Source organism: Triticum aestivum, chromosome 7A (genome assembly GCF_018294505.1).
Source record: "Triticum aestivum cultivar Chinese Spring chromosome 7A, IWGSC CS RefSeq v2.1, whole genome shotgun sequence".
Classification (NCBI taxonomy): Eukaryota; Viridiplantae; Streptophyta; class Magnoliopsida; order Poales; family Poaceae; genus Triticum; species Triticum aestivum.
Genome location: NC_057812.1, coordinates 49,942,890 through 49,962,406, shown reverse-complemented (window position 1 = coordinate 49,962,406; position 19,517 = coordinate 49,942,890). Strand labels below are relative to the sequence as shown.

The following is a 19,517-nucleotide window of genomic DNA, read 5'->3' as shown; positions in this document are numbered from 1 at the left end:
CTCCTTCCGTCCTATATTGTAAAAAGCGTTTTCTACACTAGCATATATACATTAATGTCGAACACGCTTTTATATTATAGGATGGGGGTAGTAACTACGAGCTGATGGTACTCGATGCAATGCGCTGTCGATGCCTCGTAGGTGGCCAAACAATGGCCTAGTCTAAGTCTTCTGCCCAAGACTAGCCACAAAACATTCCTGTACGCCGTATGAACCGGTGCAGGTGTTCGCAGCGTATGGACCACGATTCCACGGGCGTGCAGGCTCCAGGCCGTAAAAGATGAGAGTTCCTGACCACAACCTTGCTTTCATCCAAACACAAAAGCAAAAGCTTCACAGCCTTGCGATTGTGATAAAACCACACTGTTCTCGCTCGGCTCAGGCCTCACGCGCGAACATGAGGGTCTTCGGGCTCCTCGCTTTCGCCGGCTGCGCGGCGCTGCTCGCGGGTGCCGGCGTGCCGTCGATCATCACCCAGGAGAAGTTCGACGCCATGCTGAGCAACCGCAGCAAAGGCAGCTGCGAGGGTGGCGCGTTCTACACCTACGACGCGTTCGTCAAGGCCGTGAGCCTTCGGCACCACCGGGGACGACAAGACCCGCAGACGGGAGCTCGCCGCCTTCTTCGGGCAGACCTCCCACGAAACCGTTGGTATGATGCGAGATGACGCTTATGCTTTCACTATTCCCTCCGATTTATTTCAATTGTCTTTGAGTTAGTACAACTTTGTACTAAAATTGGACTAACTCAGCAACAATTAATATGGATCGAGGGGTGTAACATGCTATCAGGCTATGACCTCAAGTTACTGCTTTGTGAAAGAGCAAAATCCAGTGATCATGCGCTACTACGGACGAGGCCCAGTACAGCTGACCTAGTAAGAAACATGAAACAGGCTTTTGCCCCGCTTATATATATATATATATATATGTATATATATATATATTTTAATAGTATGACAGGAAGTGTACATCATATCGTTTCTCTATTCTTTTCTGGACATGAATCTAGTGTGAGTTTCATATTAGTAAATAGGTGTGGCTAGATCTCAGTTGACTGAGACATAAACAAGTCTCAGTCAAGTAACACAAATATAAAAAGAAGATAGACAAATTAGAAAAGAAAATTTGCATGGATTTTCACGTAAGATATCACGAACATAATTGACTCTCAGTCGACTGAGATTTAGCAATCATAGCAATTACATAGTTCATTGTCACAGCGACTTCAACTACCGACAAGCCGGGGAGGCGTTGGGGCTGGACCTCCTAGACAACCCGGACCTGATGTCCACGAACCCCGTCGTGGCGTTCAAGACGGCAATCTGGTGGTGGATGACGCCTCAGGCGCCCAAACCATCGTGTCACGCCGTGATGACCAATGGTTGGACGCCTTCTGCCCAAGATGTCGACGCGGGGATGCTCCCGGGCTACGGCATGACCACCAACATCTTCAACGGCTCGGCGGAGTGCGGCAAGGGCTACGCGACCCCGCCGGCCAAGGACCGGGCCCGCTACTACAAGATGTACTGCGACATGCTCAAAGTTGAGTACGGTGAAAACTACGGGTGCGGGCACCAAAACTTAACAAAGACGTTGTTGCCTCACGGAGGTTAGTGTTCACCTCCGTGTTAGTCTAGTCACATGTTGCGCATGTTTGAATTGAACCAGCGAGACGCATGCTAATCCAGTGTCATTCTGCTTGGAATTCTTTCACAGAATCTTCGCCTCCTCGGAACAGAACCGGGCTTCTGGTCGGCATCTCTGTAGGTTTTTGCTCGTTTTCGTCACTTTGATCTGTTTCCTCCTACGGCGAAACCGGGCGAAAAACCATCACCGAGCAACGGAGCAAGGGCTATCAGAGGCCGGCTTCTTTGATGACAATCAGAGCATGGAAGAAGACTTCGAGAAAGGAACCGCGCCCAAGTGGTTTTGCTACAGCGACTTGGCCATGGCCACCGACAACTTTTCCGACGATAAGAAGCTCGGGCAAGGGGGCTTCGGCTCGGTGTACAAAGGATTCCTCAAGGAACTGGACCTTCACGTGGCCATCAAAAGAGTCTCCAAGGGCTCGAAGCAAGGGAGGAAGGAGTATGCCTCTGAGGTGAGGGTCATAAGCCGGCTTCGCCACAAGAACCTTGTGCAGCTTATCGGCTGGTGCCATGGAGGCCGTGAGTTGCTCCTCGTCTACGAGTTGATGCCCAACGGCAGCCTCGACAGGCATCTCTGCGCTGCCAATAATGCCATTCTTCCATGGTCGGTTAGGTACGCCCACCAGAGAAGAAGCACCTCACTCTGCATATTACTACTCACTCCATTTTTATTTACTCTGCATATTAGAGTTAACTGAAATCAAACTTCATAAAGTTTGACCAAGTTTATAGTAAACAATATAAATATTTACCGTAACAAATCTATATGATGTGAAAGTACATTCAATAATGAATCTAATGGTAGTAATTTGTTATTGTATATGTTAATATTATTGTCTATAAATTTTGTCAAAGTTTATAAAACTTGACTTTGACCAAAGCTAATACATGGAGTAAATAAAAAAGAAGGGAGTATCACATTGCTTCATTATGGTGCACGCCGGCACAATGGGATACATGGATCCAGAATGCATGATCACTGGCAAGGCCAACGCCGAGTCAGATGTTTACAGCTTCGGCGTTGTCCTCCTGGAGATCGCCTGCGGCAGACGACCCGTGGTGGTGGTTCACCAAGAAGAAGAAGATGATGATGAAGATGCGGTCCACCTGGCTCAGTGGGTCTGGAGCTCGTATGGAAGAGGGAAGATCCTGGATGCCGCCGACACACGGATTGGAGGAGAATTCGATGCCCGGGAGATGGAGTGCATGCTGATCGTCGGGCTTTGGTGTGCTCAGCTCGATCTGAAGCTGAGACCGTCTATCAGGCAGGCTCTCAACGTGTTGCGGTTTGAGGCGCCCCTCCCTCCCCTCCCCTCAAGGATGCCGGCTGCAAGCTACATGCCACCGGTCAGTGGTACAGGGAGCTGCACATCTTCATCGGCGGTAACACGCCAATCAACGGCGCGGCCGCCACTCAGTCGAGCTTGACTCAAGCATCTTTGCTGAAACGAGACAGACCACACGCTGCTCTGATCGCACCCGGAAAAAAGCCCAGTCATTTTCCTGTGGAAGTTGGAGTATTTACTATGGAACAAATGCATTTACGTTCTGAAATGCAGTAGGACTCGTTTGTTTTAAACATGCACTCGTTGTGTTTAATTACATTATTAGTTGTACCATCACTCAACCTTTACAAAGGTTTTCGTGTTTTAGAATTGAAACACATCATCGGATTTACACAAGTCACCGAGCAAACTCACTTTAGCTATATGTCAACCAGCTGAAAAATGTATTTGGGCCACTCGATTTTTGAACCATTGATCTCTGTCTCAAGATTCACGCTCCTTGTTTTTTTTCCTGTTGTGTGTGTTGTCATGCTTTGGGCTGAAATTTTTGGCTGACCATTATCGTGGGTCAACCGATTCCTTATTGGGCTTAATCCCATTTCGTGTTTGTATGTTTTTTTCTTTTCTATTTTTACTCTGTTTTTATGTGTATTTTTGGGACTTTGGGTGAGTGTAAATTGTATACACACAAGTACTATATAACATGTGTATAAATAGTATTCATGTGAAAACTGCACTATTATATATTTATTTCTTGTACATATACTAAAAAAGTGCAAAGTTGTGTGCAAGTTTTTATTTATTCTGTTTCTTCTTAAAGGTTAGTACCAATACCCGCTAACTCACTTTACCACCACTTCTTTTGTGATCCATGTATAGCTGAACTTTTGTCGGCAGATTGTAACTCTAAACTCACTTTACCACCACAACGGCTAAAAGAGCAGGATCAGCACCTCCAGATCTAGGGCACCCACGGGCTTATTCTTGAAGCAGCTAGTGATGAATCCCCTCTCCTCCTTTGGCTCTGACCGAGCACCCACATGTTTATGTATAAAAATCTGATTTTTTTTGGTACGTAAAAGATGAACATGTTTTCTAAGCGCGTGCGAAATTTCATGGCAATTGGCCATCGGAGGAGTTCTGGACAAAAAATAAAAATCAGTTATGAGAAAGGTTAAAAAAATAGATTTGGAGCAATGAGTTTCTTTTTTCTGTCCCGAGCTCCTGTGATGTCAAAGCTCCACGAAGTTTTGCACTCCATTAGAAAAATTGTTCATCTTGTATGTATAAATTATTTTCTTTTTAAAGTTTTGCCAACTACTTTTTTTTGTTTTTACTGTTCACCAAAGAGCATCTGTGCCCGTGATCATCTACGGATTGCGGTACTTATAAGTTGCAAGTAACCCATCACGCATTAGATAAGAGTACTTTCAGAAATGCAATCCCCTGGCCGTCATGACTACTCACAGAGTACTATTCATATACGAAAGACTCGGCAGCCAAGTCGCGCTGCTGCCCTTGCAGCTAGCTGATCGGTCGTGACACTGACGCATGCAAGCGATGGTAAATATTAATGTTGGAGCTGCCTCTCTATGTTGTGATGCTCTGCTTTTGCATGCCAGCTTCTATACATAAATAGCTAGCCCTCACTAACTATTTCTCTCAACATGCAAGCATGCCACATCATCGCACAACATGCACGAGAAAAGGTCCACACTCGCTATCATATGTCTCGCAACATGCAAGCATGCCACTTCATCATGAAACATGCATGAAAAAAATACCTATCTCCACATGGGAATTTCTATTCTATTATTCTATTTATATTAAGTAAATATTTTACAACTATATAGTGATCAAACATAATAAATTATATAAAGTTTCAGTTTTACCCTTTTATATATGTTTCATACAATGAATCACATTGAGATATATTGTAAAATATTCCTGCAACAACATGCGGGGTATCATCTAGTTTCTTGAATGCCTGGTGCATCATTCTACTATCATCGTATACAATACATACATACATGTCCAGTCATAATCTACCAATCCATGCATCACGGCCTATAATAACTAAGCTAAACCGACGCCGAACTCGCGGACTTCTGCGGTCTTCCTTCGACGAGCTCGACGTCATCGCCGGCATGGGAGCCGTCGCTGTCGTCGTCGTTGTCGTCGGACTCCTTGGACCTGTACCACCGCGCGCAGACAACGAAGTATACGAGGTTGACGGCCGCGATAGCAGCGGTGACAAGGTAGAACAGGTCGACCCTCCCCTGGTCCAGGTCCTGCGCCAGCCAGTCGGGCTCCCCGTCCCGCCCCCTCGTCGCCCGTGCACCACCGTCACCATGACCCCGCTCGCGTAGCTCGCGAGGGCGAACCCGAGGCAGTAGAGCGCCCCCGCCACGCTCCGCATGTTCTCCGGGAACTGCCGGTAGAAGAACTCGAGCTGCCCGATGCCGCCGAACGCCTCCGACAAGCCCGCCAGCAGCAGCTGCGGCACCAGCCAGAAGCACGACGTCATGGCGGTCCAGCGCCGTCGTCGGTGCTCCACGGCCGCCGACACCAGCATCGTCGCGACGGAGAGCGCCAGCCCGACGCCGATGCGCTGGAGCAGGGTGATGCCGCCCTCGTGCTGGGTGAAGCGGCGGAGCGCCGGCACCACCAGCCGGTCGTACACTGGTATCCACAGCGTGAGGGAGAGCATGGAGAAGACGATGAAGGAGCCTTGCGGGATCTCGAAGCTGCTGGCGCTGCTGATCCGGCGATCGGTTTGTGCTGCTTGGAGCACGACGTAGGTGCCAAGCTGGGTGAGCACCACGAAGTAGACGATGCCCGACGACCACACCAGGATGATGCGCGCTAAGCACTTCACCTCCTCCACCTGTTGTATCGTGCACAACCTCCATTGGTTCACTGGCGTCTTCTCGTCAGAGCAGAGCGCGTCCTCAGGGGTCCGCATGGCCGCCTTGTCGAGGCATGTGAACTGGTCGGTGTAGGCCAGCTTGGAGACAAGCTTGCTCCGGTGCGGTGGGTCGAACAGCTCGGCGACGCTACGAGCTCGCCGGAGGTGGCGCTTGCGGGCGGCGGCGACGAGGACCTGTGCAAAGCTAGTCAAGGGGCTGCCCTCAGGGCGGACACGAACGTAGAGGCGGGTGCCCATGAAGAAGACGACACATGAGATGCCCATGAGCACAGCGGGAACGGCGAGCCCCAGCGCCCAGTTGACGTTGCTCTGGAGGTAGATGATGACGGTGGCAGAGAGCATGATGGCTATGGTGAAAGTGAAGTAGTACCAGTTGAAGAAGCTGGCAATGCCGCGACGTGTCGCTGACAAAGGCGCCGAGGACGGTGGCGAGGTTGCTGGTGCCGGAGAAGACGTGTAGCAATCTGCCATCTGCATGCAGAGGAAACAAACTGAGGTGGCAATCACCTATGACGTACGGCATGGCCTTCCATCCGCGGTGGTTGTGGACGGGCTCGGCGTCGGCGCCATCGCCGGAGTCCTGCTCCTTCACCGTCCCCTCCTCCTGCGGCTGCTGCCGAGGCTCGGCGTCCATCTCTTACTTGGCACTATGCAAGCACGAAGCACGCATAAAAACAGAAATATGTGGGTAGGTGGCTAGTGTGCTTGCTGGCTGAAGATGATGCCGTGCAGGAAGTAGAGGAGGAGAGGCCGGCCGGCTTAAATAAGCCAACCACCGGCCAGACCGCCAGAGTGTAGGATCTTAACTGCTTGAAAGATACTGAGACACACACACACACACACACACCAAGCGATCGTAGCAAAGTTTTGGATTTCCAGTTTGACTCATGGGAACATATGTTTCTGCATGCCAGAAATGCTTTCATGGACGTAGAAAAAAAAACGAAAACATTACATATACATGTTCTTGTCCTTTGTTTGTTTGTTTGCAATTTTTTTTTACATTTTTATGGCACTCAACTTTGTAATTTTCACTGAGGAAGCATAAGCGTTCTGTTTTGCATACACAATTTCACAAACTAGCACAATGCCCATGCGTTGCTACGAAGCTATAAAATGTCACTTCTTACTAGCATAATTTTGAGCTGGGGTCATATTTTTGCATTTGTTATTTGTGCATTTTGCAAGTGTTCGTCTCACATGAAAGTAGTAGTGTACTTGTTTATTTGTTTTAGGTCTCACATGTGAGTAAAAATATAAAAATATATTTGTTTATTTATGTATCTTGGAGGGTTGTTAGTCCTACATGTGGGTAAGGGTGTAATTTTTATTGATCGATGAAGGTTGTTCATCCCACATGTGAACTCACCACCAACTTCAATTTTTATAAGAAGGAAAGATATAACACACACACACAGCCAAAAGGCCATCCTCTCGCTCTCCCCCTCTCTCTCACACACACAGTGAAACCTACTGTACATAAATGTAGAAAGGAACAGCCTGAGTTAAGTCCTCCATCTGATTTTGTGGAGCCATAGCCATAGCTGGAGCTCGAAGGCAAATAATTGGGGTTCATAATTTGCTTCATAAAAATGTGCGGTTGACGGTTTCTACATGCATGTTTGTGTGTGTGAATGAGAAGCACCACACGTCGATTATCATTAGTTCAAACCAAAAAAACCATGCGTAGAGGAGCTTGGGCCGAGCAGGGCAGCTGCAATCTATATTGGTGAGGCGTCTACATGTCCATGCCCACTGTGCATCACTCACTACCGTTGTGCACTCAATGCCTAGCAAGGGAATTCAGTCACAAGAAAAGTGCGCGCCTGTGTGATCTATATTAATTGCATGTTAATGCACACGTGCAACGCATGTTAATTTTAGGCAATATATTAATTGCATGTTAATATTAGGTATGTTATTATGTGTTAATCATGTGATTAGTGTAATATTTGGTATGATATTAATTACACGTTAAACACGTTTAACGCTCGCCATTGGAGCAGTCTAGGTCGTTGGATTGACTTAGTTCGATGGTCGAGATCAGTTGGATCTGCCCCTTTGGGCCTTTTTATATTGGTATAGATTAATTAACTAATTAGTCAATTAATGCCAGTAGCTAGATGCACCAAATTGGGAACACTGCTACATAACTACCTGTCTTGCAACAAATCACGGGCACCAACGGCGTCTGCAGTAGGTGTGTAATTTCATTTTACAAATCTTAGTTTCTGCTGGGTCCAATCAACGATGGTTTTGCTCAACCATCCACCTTGCAACATTTTCATCCATACATGATCTTTCATGTATGCAACAGACCACCATTGCTTGAAACAAATCGTACAACAAAAAAACATCCACAACATATCCAACATAGAAGGCAAGGTTTGCAACAATGGGAGAACAACTTTGTAGGATAACGCGTCTACTGCAAACTGTGATGCCCAAAATCATTGCAGCATGTGGCCTACATGTACACGGCCAAACCGATAGATGTTTGTAGTGTACTGGAAAACCTTTCACAGCATAAAAAATCATCGATTTCACTATTCCACACCAAGAATCAAATACTAGTGCTAGAAATGTTAACTAGTTGAATTTAACCATTGACATTGTTAAAAAATAACCCAATGCATACTTAGATGGGGTTGACAATGCTGCGAGTGGGAATGAAAACTTGGTTGACGGCGACAATGTTGCAAGTGCGCATGAAAACTCAAGATGGGGATGATAATAATTTGAGTGAGCCTGTACATGAGCCACCAACTTTATTTGTCAACGTTTATGATACATGCGATAATCTAGATGATAAAGCATGGGAAATTTAAGTTGAAAAGGGACCCAATTTTTTTACATTATTTAAATATAGTCCATTTTTATTAATGTTTATATATAGTTTATTTTTATCAATATTATTTTATTATTTTATGTTTCACTTACATTTTAATTATTTTTACTTTTTATTGCAATTTTTAAATATAGTTTATTTTAATTCATTTTTATACATTTTATTTATATTTATATTTAATATATAGTTTATTTATTCCAATCTTTTAGGCAATTTTCTATTCACATTTTATTTTATTTGTTTTTATTTAATTCATTTTTGTTTAGGTTTCATTTATTTCTGTTTTAATTTTTTAATATTGTTGTTATAATATATTTATTTTTTAGATTTTATTTTTATATATAGTTTATTTTTTGGGTTGATTTTTTTTACATTCTATTATTTTGCTCTTAAGTATACTCAACAAAATTAAATAGTTGAAGATGGTGGATCCCCAATCTTTCGACACTCTTGGCCAACATGGGCTCGCACAAGGGGCTCATGTTGATTCTACAAGCTCTGATGGGTCCTTTATCGGCCACATAGCTACTAGGTGAAGATCAGAAACTAAGAGGAGCTACTTAGGGAGAAGATTGTTGTGGACAAAGTGAAATTGTTTGAGGAACAAGGAGGATGCCAATACTCTTACATATGAAAAGGCTAGTGGTTGCATGCGAGAACAAGCATGCCACCACTAGTATAAGTACCTACGGCGTGCATAGGAGTCACACACCACCACTAACTTGTCTCTAGCCAGTACACCTGGTCCCACAAACGTGTGGCGTGTTACAAAAAGTCATGCCACCACAAAACTATAAAGGGGTCCCAAATATATCAACACCACTACTATTTGGAAAAAAAGTGACGGCGTGGATAGCTGGCATGCCAACAATTAAAGTTGTGGGTAACCATTTCTCTACTAGTGTCAAGTTAAAAACACATGATGTGAGAAGACCTAAGTTGAGTACTCAACAAATTATCAAGAGCTTTGACCAATGTGGTCGTAGAGAACCGACTTCAATTCAATTTAATATACATGCAATTTTCATTTATATTTCTTAACACAGGCAATATTTTGACTATCTAGACCTTACGATGTTTGCAATGCTATGTGACTATATATTCTATGGTTTTGATGCTTATAGTTCTTGCCCCCTTCAATAAGGATTGGCCCTTTTTAAAAAAAAAAAATTGACCCCTTTTGTCTAAAACTGATTGAAAACTGGTTAAACTTAATTCAAACTCAAACTTCAATTCCAACACCCATCAAACTTAAAATGGGTACAGGTAGATAGGTAGGGTTTTAGTCTTCGCAGGGGTGGTGTTTGGACGGATGGCGACACTTCTTCTTCGGGTTAGTCTTCCAGGCTCTGGTCCTCCTCAAGTTCGACTGTTGGGATGGATTAGACGGAGCTCCGGCGTAGATTCCTGCCAGCTCCTCGGGGCAACGAGGTTAGGTTTTCTTGTCATATATGGTGTCCGGTTCTTTAGATCTATTCAAGGATTCAACAGCGACGACTGCGGCTCCGGGGCGCTGGTCCTTAGGGGGGGCGTGCATGAAGACTTTCCGGCTGTCATCGACAAGGTCGGGCCGGCTCTGGTCTGGGGGCGGTGACAGCGGCACGTTGGCGACTCGTTCTGGCGGCGCAATGGTCGTACGGTGGTTCATGGACCTCGATGTAATTTTTATTATGTTTGAGGTGTTTTGTACTTTCGATGAATCTTTATAACAAAATATTGGAATGTTGTCACCTCGCCGGGAGCCGACGGCGGCGCCACGTCCCTCCTGCCTGCCGCGCCCCTCCATACAAGCGCTGACCAGGTACTCCGCAATTGTTGATCCTCTTTCTCATCACCGTCGTCCTCAGTAACCAAAAATAAAATATGTTATAGATTTACCATATGACAATAAATGAATTTGCCATGTGACCAAAATTGAATTTGCCGTTTTATGAACAGAAAGCCTATAGAAAAATAAAATGTTACTAATGTGCCATGTGACCAATATGAAATTTGCCACATGAACAAATATTTATTTGCCATGTTAGGGATATAGAGAAGAAAATTTTACCATTATGATGGCAAATCTTGTATGAAAACCAATGCAAAAATTGTGGCAAATTTGCCATGGGGGAAACAACTAAAGTAAGCACAATTTGCCATGGCAAAAATCAACAATGGTCATACTATGACATGGCAAAACTATGACAAAAATACTCATAGTTCTCAACCGACGTGGCAAAAACCTATGACAAAAACCATGACATGGCAAAACAGTAAAAACTGACGACAAAACATGACAAAGCTCTTGTGAATGGTGCGAAGGCAAGTGGATGCGTTGTGTTTTCCCCAATCAATTTCCTTTGCCCGACGTAGCTGCTGTCCTCTGCTAGAAGATTCACGCTTAAATCGATCGAACGGTTAAAAAGACGTTCGTCCCTACTCCCTCCGTCTTTTAAAAAGTGTATTTTCAACTTTTTTGGAAAGTCAAACTTTTTTATATTTGACCATGTTTACATAATAATACATCAACATTTATGCCATCAAATTAGTAGCATTAGATTTATAATAAAATATACTTTAATCATATACCTATTGGATTTCACAAACATTGATATATTTTTGCATAAACTTGGTCAAATTTTGAGATAGTTTGAGCCTCCAATAAAATTGAAAGTACACTCTTTAAAGGGTGGAGGGAGTATTTCATCTCCTACAGTTCCGCGCTCGCAGTTTGGTCAAAAAAGTTAAACCTAATCCAACAAACAATGCAAGGAATCTCTAAAAACTTTAAAAAATGAATTAGGCCAAACCTAGAACCTGATGTATTTTAGAACAAAAGAAATGTGTACTATGTTTGGGATAACAAATAAATTAAGTTATCTACGAGACCGGATGTCACACACAACGACAACCCCCTCTGTCCTCGCTATCTCACTCACTCCCAGAGTCCCCACTCCACTCGCTCTCGCTGAGCAAGCCGGCGCCCGGAGCAGAGCCCGAGATCCCTCGCCACCGCGCCGGAGCTCCCACTAGCCGAGCTCGCAAAAGCCGCTGCCTTCCCTCCCTCTCCTCGCGCGCTCGGGGGAGCACCGGAGCCGGCGGCGCGCGCCATGGGGTCGGTGTCCCTGAAGCTGCCGGCGTCCCGCCGCCGCCACGGCGGGCCCCTCTCCTGCCTCTGCTCCCCGGCGCCGCTCAACCTCCTCATGCTGCTCTCCCTCCTCTGCACCAACCTCCTCGCCTTCTTCGCCTTCTTCGCCGCCCCTCCCCGCCACGACCCCGCCGCCAGCACAACCCCCACCTCCAACCTCTCCGCCCACGTCGCCGCCATCGCGCTCGAGATCGGCGGCGCGTCCTCCTCCTCCGGCGCCCGCCTCCCGGACGGCCTGCCCCCGGAGCTGCTCCTCTTCCTCACCCCGCACGCGCTGCCGCTCGGCCGCGACGCGCGCACGGGGCTCACCCACATGCCGGCCTCCGTCGCGGCCTCCTGCCTCCGGTCCCCGTCCGCGCTGGCGCTCCTCTCGGCCTTCATGTCCTACGCGCCCCACTCCGCCTGCCCGCGCAACGCCACCCTCCCGCGCCGCCTCGTCTCCAAGGGCTGCGAGCCGCTGCCCCGCCGCCGGTGCCTCTCCCGCGGGCCCCGCGCCCCGCTCCCGGCCTCCGGCATGGGCCTCGACCACCGCCGCTGGGCCGGCCCCGCGCGCGGCGGCCACGAGTTCCTCGCCGACGACGTGCTGCGCCTCAGCGCGTCCAAGATCCGGATCGGCCTCGACGTCGCCGGCGGCGCCGCCAACTTCGCCGCCCGGATGAGGGAGCGCGGGGTCACCGTCGTCACCTCCGTGCTCGACGGCGCCGGGAAACCGATGAACGAGTTCGTGGCGGCGAGGAGCCTGTTCCCGCTGCTGCTCTCGCCGGCGCACCGGTTCCCCTTCTACGACGGGGTGTTCGACCTGGTGCACGTGGGCACCGCGGCGCTGGACGAGGCCGGGGCGCCCGCGATGGGGCAGGCGGCGACGCCGGAGGCGCTGGAGTTCTTCATGTTCGACGTCGACCGGGTGCTGCGCGCCGGCGGGCTGCTCTGGATCGACAGCTACCTGTGCCAGAGCGAGGAGAAGAGGCGGGTGGTTGCCAAGCTCATTGACAGGTTTGGTTACAAGAAGCTCAAGTGGGTCGCCGCAGAGAAGGCCGGTGGCGCGGCGACATCAACCTACCTCTCCGTGGTGTTGCGAAAGCCGGCAAGAAGCTGAAATCATTCACAAGGATTGTTCAGTCCAGGCTCCTTGATCAGAGGTACGACGACGGTACCTTCAAATTGTTTGTAGCTCGCAGAGTTTGATGAGGGGAATGTGAATGTGAATGCCGTATAGGTGCCACAGAATTTTTTAGATTACGGAAGAAACCGGTGCTACGGATTAGCTTGATTCCATTGGTTGTTGAATGTTGAGAGATAGTGACTGAAAATAACTGCAAGATTGTACACCTCTTCTACATTGGTTGTTGAATGTTGAGAGATGGTGACTGAAAATAACTGCAAGATTGTACTCCCTCCGATTCATATTACTTGTCGCTCAAATGGAAGTATCTAGACGTCCTTTTCTAAAAAAAAAATGGAAGTATCTAGACGTACTTCAGTGCTAGATACATCCATTTGAGCGACACGAAATATGGATCAGAGGGAGTTTCTACATTTGTTGATGCTATTAGATCGGACACAAGCCGTGCAGTGCTACTTTTGTTGCTCTATTGATGAGTTGCAATTTGTGGAAGAGGTTAGCAAATGGTGTACACTGTACTGATCTTCCATTTCAGGAAGAACGCGAAATTAAGTGACGCTGTTCGAATCGAGCTAGCTACCCATGATATGGTCCATCCAGGTCTATCATTGATAGTATGTTGTGCAGCTCCTTTCAATCCATCTGTCTATCATTAATTCCCATCTAGCTTAGGCAAACCTGCATAAGCAAAATAGTCCAAAAATTGTTTATCGTATTTATCGCAATAATTATTAACTGACAAAATTATTGACATCTTGTGCTTGAATCTTGATTACGAATAGCTTTTATTTTCTGAAACAATATATGTTTTGTGCTAATTTGCGTGTCATGCAAAAACTATCATGTCATATTTTGTTGTTTTTCTATTTGACACTGGCCTACAGATATGAATTCATTATAGTTAGTTATATGAGTTTACCGTGTATCAGAGTTATTATATGACCTATCCCTATCCAATTGCACTAATTTATAGCAACACCATGTCCATATGGATCAGGTTATTACGGTGCTTTGCTTCTTCTGGAGCAGGGAGGAACACAACCGATTTTTATCATCAGAAACCAATCAAAATATAGTTGTCAGTGCATTTCATACAGCCATAGCGTCACTGATTTTCAGTCTTCGGATTTCTGATGGTCTAAGGCGTCTAGAAAAGGAGGATACACTATATCTCCGAAGTACATGTGAAGTTTTCTTAACCGCAGACTGAAGAGTTGCCATGTAAAAGTTTTTTGCCGAACATAAAACTATCAATTCTAGGAGCACCATCTGATGAAATCAGGGATTTCTGCGCTTTCCTTCCCTGTACATACACAATCTGCTTGCCTACAAAATGAAGGTCAGGATGAGTGAATGGCTGTATCAGCCGGGAGCAGCACTTCCTTCATGGAATGTAAATTATGAGCTTCCACATACACATCTCCTCCAAAGTGTAAAGGCTGCCTGAAATGCTGCATTGTTACCGTTATGCGACGTACATCATGTTATGCCTATATAGACCTGTTATAATGTTCCCCCCTGTTTGCTCTCAGTTTTCGTTGTTACTAGGGAGTGGTTGCAGTTTGAAATGCTAATTCCTTGGTGAGAATTTGTGGCATTTTAGTCGTTGAAATGGTTCGTGGCTTAATATTTTTGATCTTTCATGTTCAGTGCACACATTGGTCCTACTGATTTTGGCAACTGGGTAGGAATAAGTTATGAATTTTGGTTGATCGGCTTTCACCAGTTGGCAGAAAAAAGGTTGGTACTTCGGTGATATATAATCTTGTGAGTGTTGCTAGCTGGGGTCTTTCTTTGCTGCTGCTTCTGTGACAAGGTTTGTGTTGGCCGGCTTAATTTTCTGTGACAAGGTTAATTTTCTGTAAGGTTCCATGTCTTTTTTTTTCCATCATAGTGGAACCTGTTTGTTCCTTTTACCCCCCAAAAAATGGACCAGGTATAAATGTGTTAATTCCCAGTTCATCTTTATCTGGTTGAAGATTTGTAGCTTGCAATTTCAGTGACGGCGTTAATTTTCATGTTATGTTATGTTCTGTTCTGCTGATTCCCATGTTATGTTCTGCTGGAAGTCTGGTATTAGACGGCGTTAATTTTCTGTAAGGATGCTGTTGCATGTCCCTTGTGTTGTTAGTTACCAAAAAAAAAAGGACCACTCATGGACCAGGTGAATGTGCTAATTCAGCAATTTCAGTGATCTTTCTCTTGTTGTTTACTTCAGAGATGGTGAGCATTAGGTTGACCATTCGTTTGGGAATGTTCAACATTTCGGAACTAAATTTATTGATGGTTACTGTAATCTGGAGCCTTACTTACTTACTTACGAAGCCTTTTATCCCAAACAAGTTGGGGTAGGCTAGATATGAAACCCTTTTATCCCAGGAGGTCACCCATCCTAGTACTACTCTCGCCCAAATGGGTTTCATACCCAAAAGACTGGCTAGTTTTTACGTTGGCTCGCCAAGCCTATCACAACCCTTAGATATGAAACTCTTTCACGAGGACTTCCTAGGAGGTCACCCATCCTAGTACTATTCTCGCTCAAATGGGTTTCATACCTATGGGACTGGCTAGTTTTTACGTTGGCTCGCCAAGCCTATCACAACCCTCCTCCTTTACCCGGGCTTGGGACCGGCTATGCCTAGAAGACATAGGCGGAGTTGGTTACTGTAATCTGGAGCCTTTTAAAAAAAATCCTGGAATGTTGTGACTGTCTCTTGATGTGGATGCTGAATTGGCGAGATTGATTGGCTTTTTTTGGACACTCGATTTGACTCTATAAATTTGCTGACCAGTGTTTTGTTCATCATAGTGTAACCTGGTCTTGTTCCTTTTACCATCAATGTGCTAATTCCTAGTCCATCTTTATCTGGATGAAGTTTTGTAGGTTGCTTTGGTGACAGTTTCACCATGATGTTTCCATTATTTTTACCAATAAAAAAATGATGATAATTTAGCTGATTCAGATGGCGACAGTTTTCACAGCAACACCTTGAGAAGTCGAGATGTATAAAAGAACTTAAACTTACAAAAAGATAAAAATGCGCATCCAGGGAATTAAACTTGCAAAAAGATGAAAATGAGAAGAAATGCGCGTCCATTGGATTCTAAAGTATTCAGATTTGCAAAAAGTAAGAAAAAAAGGGATTGGAGAAGTGGGGTATCGATCCCCATACCTCTCGCATGCTAAGCGAGCGCTCTACCATCTGAGCTACATCCCCTTGTATGCTGTTGATGGTAATCCAGGAACTCATCTAAGCAATGTAAGGTCCATGCAAGAACCATGTTATGTTAACCAAAGCAGGTGCAAAACTGCAAATGGAGGTCAGTTTGGATTGTTGGTCCTGTCCGAGAACCAGACCAAACCCTCATCGCTGCGAAACCACCCTCCCAAACGCTAGAGGGCAGTTTGTGCCGCTTTTTTTTAGCATCAATTTTTTTTTGCGACAGTTTTTTTTTAGCATCAATTGACAGAGGAGAGGCTCCTATTGACTTTGTAAATTATTAATAACTAAGGTATACAAGTGTGTTACATGGTGTTCCACTGTCTAAAATCTTCACACCATCCACCCTCCAGCACCAAGTACTGTTAAGTGTGTGTGAAGACAAAGAGAAGAGCCAACTAGTGCTAAGTTACAAGGTTTGGAAAAGTTTCTACGGTGATGATTACCTGATTTTAAAGCCTTCAATAGTATATATGTTGTGTCCCCGCTAAAAAAATAGTACATATGCTGTGCGGAAGATAAGAGACATCAACGATATGTAAATCAAATGTGTTCTAGATCGATGATGCAGACTGCTATTTGTACAGGGCCAACACGGTCCGTAGGGGGGGGGGGGGGAAGCCGCAGGTGAATGGTTGTGTCCTTTGCCAGGTTCTACTTACTCTTGAAGGTTCCATGGAAATATGGATTAATAATAACTAAAATGGGCTATTTACTCCTAACAACATGTAAACATTATAAACCTATGTTTAGTTCAAATCAGTTGGTTCAAATATACTTAAAAATGGAAAATACAAAGTGTTCACTTTGATAGTAATCAAATTCTATTAAGCAAACCAGAGTACAAACACACTTGAGAAATAAAGAAACCACGTCGAGGTCCACACGGGATGACCATCTTCATCCTCTCGAACAGGACAACACCCAGTGGCATGCCTCTCCAATGCTAGAGCTAGCCAGCCTATCGATGTTGATCGTGGATAGGAAGTCATGAACACCATGGTAATGCCAGCCAGCGCCTCAGAGAAGAAGCCATCACTGTCTGAAGAGCTGCGGATCCAAGAGCCTAACCTCCACTATTTCTCACAGGTCTCACGGCAACCCCGAAGGCCTCTGCAAAGTGACGCAGATGAGGTGGGAGGACCAGACTGCAAAGGGAAACCGCCACATGAACAAACCATGAAAATCGTAATCTCACCGGGCATAAGGCCGCATCGATGTGGCGTAGACGAGGTGGGAGGGTCAAAGGGAAGTCACAATGCCAACAGACTCTGCAAACCATAACCTCACTGGGTAAAAGGTCGAGCATGAAAAAAAAAATACACCATTGAGATGGAAAGGATCCAAGAGACCTTATTCGTCGGGTCGGAATTTTTTTACAACGATCATCTATTGTATGTGGGTTGGAACACGAGGACACCTTTCATGCGCTTCGCAGGCGCCCTCGGTGTCTATCTATGGTAGAAGAATGAAGCCCGACTTTGAGTTAAAAAAGTCATCAACCGGTCAAGAATTCCATCAGAACACACAACTAACAATAGAAAAAGGTATATATGGCAGATACAAGGTGCTTACAAACAATCCAAAGACTACAACAACACAAGCATACCAAGACAGAACAGAAACACTCCAAAAATGAAAGCACTTGACCCTGTGGCTATCCGTTTATGACGCCGAAGAGGACTCCATCCTCTTGTCCCGGCTCGAAGGATGCCACGCCGTTGACATAGACGGAGGTTTACACTGGGAACCGATGAAGCCATATGCTGCCAGGAAACGCAGGAGGGTCCAGCCAAACATCCCTTTGCAAATCAAGAACTCCACACTAGATCGATATCGCCCACAGCCACATCAGAGACTCAAATTGCTGAATGGAGATGATGCAAACCAAAGACACAATGCTAGTAGAACAACAACTAAGAGGACATGCACCAGCCTTAATGGAACACTAAGCTACCGACATCCTTGACAAGACACTATGGTCGTAGAGGGGAAACCTCTCCCCTCTTGCCTAAGCTCGAAGGCGACGGTCTTCTAACGAACAGGGCTGCAAGAAGGGAACACCAGATACCAAAGCAAACCAATTCCACCACGTAGCTGGTTTGATCATGACAATAGAAAATCTACAACATCAACCTCCAAAATCGCACCAACTCAAACACTGACTCCTATGTTCCACATACGAAGCCTCCAAGGAGGGGAACAACACTGGTAGCGCCGCCATTGTTGTGGTCGTCATCGACGGTCAAAGGATTCCCCCCATTGCAGTCCCCAAGACCACCCTTCGACCACCATATTTAACCGGCGAGCGTCTGAAGTCCAGATGTGGGGGAGGACAATAGCACGCAAACTGCGATTGGACTCTTTCGGGAAGGGTGCCTAGCTAACGAAGAACCAAGGCACCACACCTCTCAATCATCGGCTCCCCGCCGACCACACAGGCCGAAAGAGCCGATCAAAACACCCGGAGCAAACCCCATCGCAAGGACATTGTTGTCGTCACCACCCAGGGCCGCCTCCCCCGATCTCTAAGCTCCCCCACGCCCGCATAACAGAAGAAAGAAAGTTGGCTCCTTCTCCACCATGAGACCCAACTACGGCTGGCAGAGAGCTGAGAGGGGGAGGGGAATGATTGGTGCCACTAGGGTTGGTCGCCTCCGGTGTTGCCCCGGACGGAGCGAAGCGGGTGCTGCGGAACGTTTTCTTCTATATCAACAATCATGCATCCACTCAAAATTCACAACATGAGTTGCCACTCAAAATTCCCCGTTCATATTTATCTGGTTGAAGATTTGTAGCTTACATGGTGACAGTTTGACCATGACGTTTCCATTATCTTGGTGATAATTCTGACCGATTCAGATGGTGGCAGTTTGCACAGCATCTTCATTAGATGTACAAAAACTTAAAACTCACAAAAAAAATAAGAAAAGAGAAAAAAAATCATGTTGTGAATTTGCACAGCATCTTCATCAGATGTACAAAAACTTAAAACTCACAAAAAAATAAGAAAGAGAAAAAAAAGGCGCATCCGGGGAATCGAACCAGATGTACAAAAACTTAAAACTCACAAAAAAAATAAGAAAGAGAAATAAAATGCGCATCCAGGGAATCGAACCCTGGTCAGTACCGTGGGAGGGTACTATGATACCACTACACCAGATACGCCTTGATGGTTATATGTTTTGTCTTCAGCTCATAGACCAGGCCATGTGAAAAAGAACAAAAATTGAGAAATGGAGAAGTGGGGTATCGATCCCCATACCTCTCGCATGCTAAGCGAGCGCTCTACCATCTGAGCTACATCCCCAGGAATGATTATGTTGATT

The 19,517-nt window shown here is 45.8% G+C and overlaps 1 protein-coding gene, 3 non-coding genes and 2 pseudogenes across 4 annotated transcripts; 2 read left to right on the top strand and 4 right to left on the bottom strand.

The window, feature by feature from the left end:
• The first annotated feature begins 325 nt into the window (after positions 1-325).
• Positions 326-3,424, top strand: LOC123152966 (L-type lectin-domain containing receptor kinase IX.1-like; annotated as a pseudogene).
• A 1,488-nt stretch (positions 3,425-4,912) lies between these two features.
• Positions 4,913-6,579, bottom strand: LOC123151390 (protein NRT1/ PTR FAMILY 2.11-like; annotated as a pseudogene).
• Positions 6,580-11,591: 5,012 nt separating this feature from the next.
• Positions 11,592-14,906, top strand: LOC123151516 (probable methyltransferase At1g29790). The gene is made up of 2 exons (XM_044571211.1): positions 11,592-12,983; positions 13,965-14,906. Exon 1 carries the CDS (start codon positions 11,807-11,809, stop codon positions 12,938-12,940), a length of 1,134 nt encoding a protein of 377 aa, XP_044427146.1. The 5' UTR covers positions 11,592-11,806; the 3' UTR covers positions 12,941-12,983; positions 13,965-14,906.
• A 1,206-nt stretch (positions 14,907-16,112) lies between these two features.
• TRNAA-AGC (transfer RNA alanine (anticodon AGC)) lies at positions 16,113-16,185 on the bottom strand. The gene has a single exon. It is a non-coding gene; the product is annotated as a tRNA-Ala (tRNA).
• A 3,100-nt stretch (positions 16,186-19,285) lies between these two features.
• On the bottom strand, positions 19,286-19,356 carry TRNAG-CCC (transfer RNA glycine (anticodon CCC)). The gene has a single exon. It is a non-coding gene; the product is annotated as a tRNA-Gly (tRNA).
• A 69-nt stretch (positions 19,357-19,425) lies between these two features.
• On the bottom strand, positions 19,426-19,498 carry TRNAA-AGC (transfer RNA alanine (anticodon AGC)). Its single transcript has one exon. It is a non-coding gene; the product is annotated as a tRNA-Ala (tRNA).
• Positions 19,499-19,517: the final 19 nt, after the last annotated feature.

What these genes read in the sequence shown, in the direction of transcription:
- LOC123151516 (XM_044571211.1), top strand. Translation starts at nt 11,807, where the DNA reads ATGGGGTCGGTGTCCCTGAAGCTGCCGGCGTCCCGCCGCCGCCACGGC.